Here is a 10158-nt window from a genome sequence, read left to right on the forward strand (position 1 = left end):
AGGAGACATGTGGCAAAAGTGCCATGTGTCTCAAGGAGAGAATATCCACACCATGGGAGGTTAGGATAAGGAGGTTAGGATGTGCAAGATAGGATAGGGTTAGTTAGACCAAAGATTAGATTGAATGGGTTAAGTTAGGAGATGGTTAGGTTAGGTGGTTAAAGTTCAGAGCCATGTGCTCATTTGAATTTAGAAATTCAAATAATTGGAAAATGGTAATTAATCTCAACAAACTTGAGTTTGTTAATCTTAATTAGGGATTAGAAGAATTGATTAATATGGGGAGACATTAATTAATTTAGAATTAATTAATCAAAGGGGGATATGAGATGAACTATATAAATAAATCATTTAGATTTATTTACTAGTAGATGAATAGAGAAATTAATTAAATTGCTTGTAAATTCAATCAATTGGGAAGGGGAATTAATCAAATAACTGCGTATTTATTTAACTATCTTCAGACCATTTTTAAGTGTATACATTTTTTCCCTCTTTGAAGCGATGTGTAACGACGCGTAGGTTCAAAGAAAACTTGATTGATGATGTTGTTGATATTGATTTTGATAGGATGTAGATTCGATCTTGATTTGATGCGGATTTGGTTTCGATGTGATACTATTTTGATTTGGAGATGATAAATCTCGATATGATGCAATTTTGATTTTGGAGATGATAGACCTCAATATGATGCGGATTCGATGCTGGAGATGATAAATCTCGATATGATGCAGATTCGATGTTTGGGATGATATGATGTTGATGTGATGTGGATTCGATGTTTGAGATGATAAACCTCGATATGATGCCCTAGATGTTGATTGATAGATATTGATGCGAGGATGCCCCCTTGGGAGATCAATTGAGATAATTGACCTTTGGAGTTTTTTGGATCTTTGCAAAATTGATTTCTCGATAGACTATTGGATGATTCCTGCAACTATGGTTGATGAAAGTGCAAGTTCTTCGATCACTTTGATGTGGTTTTTGATGTGATGATTGATAGAGTTTGATTGAATTGATAAGATTGATTAGATCAGGATCAAGTCTGGTTTCAGGAATGGCACCTCCTGTATAAGACAAAGATGATCAAAGCGTTTGGTTTCAGGAACGATATATCCTATATAAGACTTGATCAAAACGTCTGGTTCCAGGAAGGATTCATCCTGTATAAGACATGATAGAATGGATCAGATGAGATAGATTGATAGAATTGATAAGATTGATTGAATAAAGAACTGACAGTTTGTTGATATCCTATTGCAGGAAGGTTCAAATGAGCTAATGTTGGCATATTTGGGGAAGTAGCATAAGATTCATGTTGGGTTTTTCCAGATTTTAAAAAAAAATTCGATACGCCTCCCAAAAAAAATTTTATTTATGCATGCATGTATTTTTCAAAAAATACATAAAATTATTTATTTATTTTTTTGTTTAACAAAATGTCATTTTTGCTTTTTTTTTTTTTTTCTAAAGTTGTTTTATTTTTGTTAAAAAAAAAATTGTCATTTTTATTTTTAAAAATGTCATTTTGCAATTTACCGTAGCCACCGCAGCTGCCGTCGGCACTGCGGGAGGAGCTGCGAGCGCCACCGCAGCTGATGGTGGTGCTGCGGGAGGTGTCGCAGGTGCCACTGCAGCCATCATTGGCACTTTGGGCAGAGCCACCAGCGCCACAGGGGTCACGGGGTTTTTTTTTTTGGATTTTTGAGGTTTTTTTTTTTTTTGAGGATTTTTTGAGGATTTTTTTTTTTTTTTTTCGATTTTTCGCTCCACATCCTAGTGGTCACACTGATATGGGACGTTGATCCGTTCATGCATTTTTGTGATAAGATAGTGATGATTCCTGCGATGTATATTTGTGATGTATCTCATATATTTTGTGATATCATTGTACCTTGGACATTGATCTTGTTTTGATGATATGATATGTAGTTGATTCTATTCGCTCTACATGACCTATGAAATGATGGATGCATTCTATTTGACATATGATTATGATGTGCAGTTACTTTCATGATGTATGCTTGATGTACGATTTAATTCCTATATGCTTATGAATTCTAGATGATAGATATATGATGATGCAGTATTTACATGATGTATGCAAATATGTATGGTGATGCTTATAATTTCTATGTGATGTTTGTGTGATGCAATGCTTTCTATGTTTATGATATTTTTATGATTTTCTCATGCATGTTAATATGAGATGGATGCAATGCAATGAAATGGTGTTATTTTATATGATTTGAGATTTGATGAATGTCATGCAATGATCTTACTAAATGAATGAATGAGCCGATGCTTTACATGAATGATGTCTTGGTATGCAATGGTTACTTGAGATGAACTAACTTATCATGTAGGATGAATGAATTGATTATTTTTGTTATTGTCCAATGTACTCAATCACGTAATAAGAGAGATAACACCATGTTAGCTTTGGCCTTGGAAAAGATGAGTATTGTGATCCCATGGAGAAATGAAATGCAAGTCTATCTTAAAATGCAAATGCAAAACATGAAATGCAATGCGATGATCAGACTGGACATGGAGTCATTGCTTTGTTTCATCATTGAGCCTTTAAAATGTGGGAAGTGGGTGCAAATATCAATGGTATAATTGAACCATGATGACCTAAGCACTACTTTCCTGGGTTTTGATATTGCAAGTTAGCACAAGCATCGAGGTATAATTGAACCAAGATGACCTGAGTGTTGCTTGCGTAAAACAGGTAGTATTAACCATTTATATATGCAAGTCTGAAATGTCTTCCATGATACTCTAATGATCATGTCCTTAGACAACTTTGCACATATTAATGATTAATTTACAGATAGTAGACAAGAAAAATATCATGTTCTTTCCTTGTTCCTCTAGTCAAAGACATCTTGGAGTTACTCAAAAATCATGATAGCAAAAATCCAAATAAAATAGTTGAACCATTATTGCCAAAGTGTTAAAATCATGAGTTAAGATATATCATCCATTGATATATGTTTTATCATGTTTAGATTGATATGTGATAGTTAATGGTTGACAATGTGATCTTATGTTCAATGTTGGATGTGTCTCAGTTTTTCATTCGACAAGCGTTGTCTAACTGTTGTTCTACTTGCTTTGATTAAGCTCAAAATGATTGCAACTTTTTACCCCCAACTAGATTCAAGATTTTGCCCCCAGCCTAGAAACAAACCTTTATTATGATATAGTCAATGATCCAAACCATGACAAGAAATCACCTAGGATGCCTGCATATGTACAAGGTTCTATGATGAATATGAACAATGCTGATGGAAAAGAATGGAAGCAGAAGAACGCGTGAACCAATAGATGGTAGAGCTAGCTGACAGATAGCACTTGTTTGTCTGATTTTCACCATCTATTTTTATTGCACTTTTTCTCATATTTGATTTTTTTTGTTATTTTTTGCTTTTTCACTATTTTTGGATTTTCTGCTTTTTTCGCTATTTTTGGATTTTTCTGCTTTTTCACTGTTTTTGGATTTTTCTGCTTTTTCACTATTTTTAGATTTTTCAAACATAAAACTTCTTCAAATGCATGCTATTGATGGGTTCTTCAAGCTGGTCTACGACTTGTGTTGATAGCTGATATGCCCCTAATATAAATACTGTTGTGACCACAAATGGACCTAACCAGTTTGGTTCAAATTTCCCCTTCTTTTCTCGGTCTAACTAATTTCGTGGATTTTCCTTTAGTACTAGCTCTCCCACTTGAAAGATTCATGGTTTGATCTTGTGATTATAAATTTGGCACATTCTTTGCTGATATACCTTTAGATGATCAAAGGCATTTTGTCTTCTTTCATGGATCAGTTCTAACTCTTGCAGTCTAGATACTTGTTGTTCTTCATCTGGAATAAGACCTTTTAGTGATACATGTAGAGAGGGTATCTCTACTTCAATTAACAATATGGCTTCTGATCCATATACAAGAGAGAAAGGTGTGGCACCTGTTGGTGTGTGGATACTGGTGCGGTAGGCCCATAGAGTAGGGTTTAGTTGAATATGCCAATCTCTTCTAGCATCATTCACTGTCTTTTTGAGGATTTTTAGAATAGTTTTGTTAGATGCTTCTATCTGCCCATTCCCCTGTGGATAATAGGGTGTGGAGAATCTGTGCTAGATCTTAAACTTCTCACATAGCTCTTATACATCCTGATTCTTGAATGGTCACCCATTATCAGTGATAATGGTCATTGGTATTCCATAACGATAAATAATGTAATTTAGGTTAAATGAAGCAATTTGTTTTCTTGTGATATTTGTGAGAGGTACTGCCTTGATCCATTTTGTAAAATATTCTTTAGCTACAAGGATGAATTTGTGACCATTAGATGAAGAAGGATTTATTTTTCCTACTAGATCAAGACCCCATTGGTAGAAAGGCTAAGATGTTGCCAAAGCATAAAGTTCTTGTGCTAGTGCATGGATCAAGTTTCCATGAATCTAACATTGTTTGCACGTTCTAGCTATCTGAAAAGAGTCTCATTCCATAGCCGGCCAATAATAGCCCAAGCGTAAGAGTTTTTTCTAAAGGGTAAGACCACTTGAATGAGTGCCACAAATGTTGTTATGGACTTCATTTAAGGCCTTCTCAGATTCTTCTTGTTTGAGACATCTTAAGAGAGTACCATCTAGACCTCGTTTAAATAGGGTGTCCACGACGAGAGTATAATGGGAGGATTGGCGAATAAAGTTTTTCTTTTGATTTTTCAATAAGTCAAGAGGTAAGATGTTATCTTTTAGGTATGTGTAAGTTTGGCCATAGCGGGAGGAATCCTATCCAATAATTTGACAAATGGTTTGGGAATCAGGACAATTAAAGGATGAATGAAACAACTCTTCAACTAGGAATTCATAATGCTCTTGATTTTCTTGTGTTTGTAATAAAGAAGCAAGTGTTGTCATGGCATCTACTGCTTTGTTATCATTTCTTAGAATTTGTTCAAAAGTGATTTCAACAAAATATTTCTTGAAGTCATCCACCATCTATTTGTAAGGCATGAGTTTGTCATCTTTTGTTTGATAGTCATCATTGATTTGATTAATGACAAGCTGAGAGTCTCCAAAGACTTGAAGTTGTTTAATGTTCCATTTTGTAGCCATTTTGATAACTAGAATGCCTACTCTTGATTTATGTTGTGTTCCTCTATTGATGTCTGCTCTTGATCTATGTTGTGTTCCATTATTGATGTTTGCTCCTGGACTGATATTTGGGTGATGTATTATAAAATCTGGATCGAACCCTAGAATGTCTGTGTATGACCAAGTAAAATTGGTTTGCCATCTTTTGAAGGATTTCAAATATCTTTTCCTTGTTGGTTCTGATAAAGAGATTGCGGCTAGATGTAGATCGATTGTGTCAATGATAACTGCTCATTCTATTAGGATAGATGACTTCTCTTGATAGTACACAGGTAAGGTGTCAAATCTCCCATATTTTGGCACCTCGAGGAGGTTTTCACCAATAGATGCATCCTTTATTTTTATTTTTTCATGGTCTAATGTTGCCAATAAATGATTTTCAGCATTATACCTGATATTGTTTTCTTTATTTTCAATTTTGCGAGTAGGAGATTTGGCATCTATTTGACTTGAAGATACGTTAGTGGAGTCTCTGGTGAAAGTTGTTGTAGGTTTGATTTCATTAAGATATAAGGATATGGCATGGTCATTAGGAAAGGTATCAATGTCAGTATGTCCTTCATTTTCCCAGTCCATAGGTTCAGGATAGCTTAAGGATAAAGGATCTTCAGGTTGATATGTTTCAGAGATATTGGGAGTCATGATATAGATGTCAGAGCTTTCAGTAGGTATTTCTATGTCTAGGACGATACTCTCATCAGAATGACCTTGTACAAGAAAATCTTGATTGCCCTCAATTAAGTCCATGTCAGCCGTATGTGATTCTGATTCAAATAGGCTAGTTCCTAAAGTTTGTTCTGCATACGTGTGAACTACATCAACACCTACATCTGCTTCTTCCCTTTCAATTTCAAGTTGCTCTTGTTTGTTGTTCCATGGTATTGAATATTCTTTGTTCCCTTGATCTTTTAGTTGCAGTTGTTCTTCCATGTTTGAAAAAATTGATGCAAATGATTGTTCCTTGGATTGTGTGCTTGAATATGCTTCCTCTCTGTTATGTGAAACAATGATCTCTTGAGTTGATTTCAGTTTATTACCACACTGCACTAGATTTAAGTCGACTGATATTGTGATTTCCTATCCATTGTATGGAAATTTTAAGCATTGATGACATGTTGATGTAATAGCTTGTATGTCTTGTATCCATGGTCTTCCCAAGAGTATGTTGTATGGTAGTTCCAAATCTAGGACTTGGCATGCTGTGTTTTTCTGCAAAGGTCTCACTCTGATGGGTAATACCACAACTCCTTTAGAGGAATTCTGTTCTTCATTATGTGCTTTGATTTTGATCTTTTTCAGGGGATCAACTGCATCTTCTGAATAACCTAGAGCATGGACAAGACTCAATGAGCAAATATTTAAGCTAGCTCCCCCATCTATTAGGACACGTTTAATGAGTGTTTTATGAATGAGGACTTCAATTTGCAAGGAAGCGCTATGGGGATGTTGCAAGGAATTAATGCCTAGATATGAAGTAGATGGGTTTTGAATAGGATCCTCTGAAATAGGTTTGATGGCCATTATGGATATCCCTTGGGGAACATCATCTTTGGGTGTATTGTCTGGTGAGGATGTTATGGAAGGTTTTTGCACTTTTTTAAGAAGTGTAAGAATAGATTCCTTTGGAGAGTTAATTTTCTTATGGGGGGATGAACCATTGCTAGATATAGGTGCATGATTGTGATCTTTCTCATCCAAATCTTTTAAGGATCTTTTTAATAGTTGCATAAAAGAGCCACCTTTCTTTGGATATGCATTTGAATCTCTGTTAAGTTTTGACATGGTTGGATTTTGATTCTAGACTTGTTTGATTTCTCCAATATGTTGGCTTGTTTTGTGTTCTTGTCTTTTGCTTTGGTATGTCATGTTTCTATGATCTTAAGGTATTTCCAATGTTTCAGTGATCTTATGTCTCTACGCTGCAATTAAAATGGGCATTATGTTTTGAATGCTTTTGTGATTAAATCTTTCTTAATGTGCCGCAATAAGTGATCAATTGTTGAGGAAATGATTTTTATTTTTTTTCAAATATTTGCTTGTTTGCAAGTTTTTCAATCTTAGTTTTGGAGTGCAAATTTTGTGATTTTTGATATGACCAAGTTCAAATAGGAACGATATATCCTATGATAAAGAACGAGGTTATTATGATCAAGCGTTGTAGTTTCATTATCAAAGGATGATAGATCCTGATGAGAAACTATGTTTGAACGATCAGTTTATCAAAGACAATGTGATGTTGCACTTTAAGGTGTTTGATCTTTAACTTGTTTGAGGTGAATACTTGAGACTTTTGTGTGTCTTGTTCTTGAATCTATTTTTGATAGAAGATAACCTGATTGAATGACCCAACAAGATGACCTACTCTCTATGTTTGACTGTTTGAGAAATGGGTTGTTTTTGTTTTTTGATTTTGATGCATTTTACCAAAAATGTTGCTAAAATGACCTTGAACTCTGCTATACTAACCAGGAACGCTGACAGACTTACCAAAAACACTAATAAACAAACTAGAAATGTTGCTGTTTGGACCAAAAACGCTATTGTTTAGACTAGAAACTTTGACAAACTTACCAGAAACGCTACTATACTCACTAGAAACGCTGACATATAGACCAGAAACGTTGTTAAACAGACCAGAAATGTTGTTCTGCAATACAGTGACTCTAAAGTTCAAATAATTATATGTAGGTTTAGCAAATTAAGTGTTTGAACTTAGGAGATTATAATTTTGACCCAACTCTGTGAATTTCAAACATAGAAAATGGATGCTTAGACCTAATAAGTACCAACTGGGAGATCTAATGCCGCAACATGAGTTATTTGACGTGGAACTTACAAGATTTGTTGATTAGACTAAGGGAGCTGACCTTTAGATTAAAAGAGATATTGTTTAGACTAGGAACTCTGCTATACCGACCAGAAACGCTGAGGAACAGACCAAGAACTCTGCTGTTTAGACCAGAAACTCTGACAGACAAACCAAAAACTCTAATATGCTCAACCTTTGAGAGTTAATGTTGAAATATGAGAAATTTGACATTAACACCAAGAGAGATGACATTTTGGATTGAAAATGCGACTATTTGGACCGAAGGTGCGACTGTTTGGACTGAAAGAGATAATGTTTGGACTGTGAATGCGACTATTTGGACTGATAAAGCTGATGTTTGGACTGTGAATGCAACTATTTGGACTGATAAAGCTGATGTTTGGACTATGAATGGGACTATTTGGACTAATAAAGCTAATGTTTGGACCAAAAGAGCTAAGGTTTGGACTGTGAATGCGACTGTTTAGACCGTAGGTGCAACTGTTTTGACTGAAAGAGCTAACCTGCTGTGAAATTTGTGAATTTGACAGTTTGAAGTTTGATTTTTCAATGTTTGTTGTATTTCAATGGATGATATCTTGACTTGACTTACAAACACAGAATTCAGATTGTATTTTTGTCCCAAAGGTTTTTAACAATTAAAAACACATCAATCAGTCTATCCTAAGGAGATTGGCTGAGAATGAAAACCTTTGCTTGCTGACTTAGGTACACACCCAATAGCTAATCAGAATACGACCATTGAGCATCACGCAATGGATTCTCAACACTATATTATCCGACTCCAAACGCTAATGGGGGCATGATATGGCACAAAGATTATCTTGGGAGAGTTACTATCTCTCTTGCACAAAGATTATCACCCTTTTGGAGGTGAATCGGGTAGCTTCTATTTTTATAGTTCTTAGTCAGGAATTCCATTTGAAATTACCCCTTGAAGTCATGCAAGCATGATTGAGGCTTATAGCCCGACAAGGTACCGAAATAAGCTATAGTCATGTAAATGTGATTGAGCCCACGAGGCCCTACAAAATTCCTGATATGAGAGATCTCAAAGAGAAAACTCAAATAATCCCATCCTCTGAGACTTTAATCATCAGAGACCTATTTATTATAGTGAGTTGGAATGCTCAGGTCTAGCTATACTCACTTGGGTCATTCTCACAGGGTGAATACTTTTTCCCACTGTGACAGGCCTACTAAAGATATGCACTATTGAAATCAAAGGATGAGTCTAGCTTTCTGATCACCTAAAAAAAGGTGAGAGCATACTCACCTATCATCAAGACACATAAGACATGTTTGTTCATTTCCATTGTAATTAGTCTATGTGCCTAATTTAACAAATATAAGTGCAAAATCCCGTGACTAAAAACAAAGTTAGTAGTTTATATTATATTCTCAAGCGGCGAAATAGTTTATAACTCCGATCTTTCACAGTGAAATAAGTACCTGCAAAACCAACAATCTACAAATTAGGTTTGGGAAAATGACAGTCCAGAAGCAGAAATGAGGAATGCAACAAACAATATTTGCAAAATTAATAAAAAACTAAAAACGCCATCATATGTGCCAAGAACGCTGCTCTGGACACTGGAAATGTTGTTCTGCAAACCAAAAACGCTATTCTGCACACCAGAAACATTATTCTGCAAACCAAAAACACTATCAAATAGACTGAAAATGCTGCCAAATGTACCAAAAATGCCACCATACATACCAAAAACACTAAAGTACAGACTGAAAGTGCTTAAGTATAGAAAAACATAAAAATAGAGTTGAGGAATCTCCCATAAATGTCATTTGAGGTGTCGAAATGCCACAAAAGAGGCCAAGAACGCGATTCGGGAGCCCAAGAGAGCTAATCTGCACTCCAAAAGAGCTAATCAACCTATCAATGAAATTTTCTGCAAGCAAACTTGTTAAAGATCAAAGGGGCTAGGCCCCACGGTGGGCACCAATTAATGTGATGCTAAAAATGTTGTTAGTATAAGAGGCATACACATATAATGAGACAATAAAAACATAATTGAAAAGCTTGATTGAAAACTAAATCAAATATGCAAACCATAAGCCTTCCTTGAAATGTCTCATTTTTCTCTATTCTTGAGCACCTTGAAAGTGTTGGATTGATGGGCTCTCAGCGGAGCAATGACC

The 10158-nt window shown here is 35.3% G+C and overlaps 1 protein-coding gene across 1 annotated transcript; it reads right to left on the minus strand.

The window, feature by feature from the left end:
- Positions 1-7632: 7632 nt before the first annotated feature.
- On the minus strand, positions 7633-9719 carry LOC131859104 (uncharacterized). The gene is made up of 3 exons (XM_059212637.1): positions 9582-9719; positions 8085-8138; positions 7633-7818 (listed from the first exon to the last, which is right to left on the minus strand). The coding sequence occupies exons 1-3, from the start codon at positions 9717-9719 to the stop codon at positions 7633-7635; spliced, it is 378 nt and encodes a 125-aa protein (XP_059068620.1).
- Positions 9720-10158: the final 439 nt, after the last annotated feature.

Source organism: Cryptomeria japonica, chromosome 10, assembly GCF_030272615.1.
Source record: "Cryptomeria japonica chromosome 10, Sugi_1.0, whole genome shotgun sequence".
Lineage (NCBI taxonomy): Eukaryota > Viridiplantae > Streptophyta > Pinopsida > Cupressales > Cupressaceae > Cryptomeria > Cryptomeria japonica.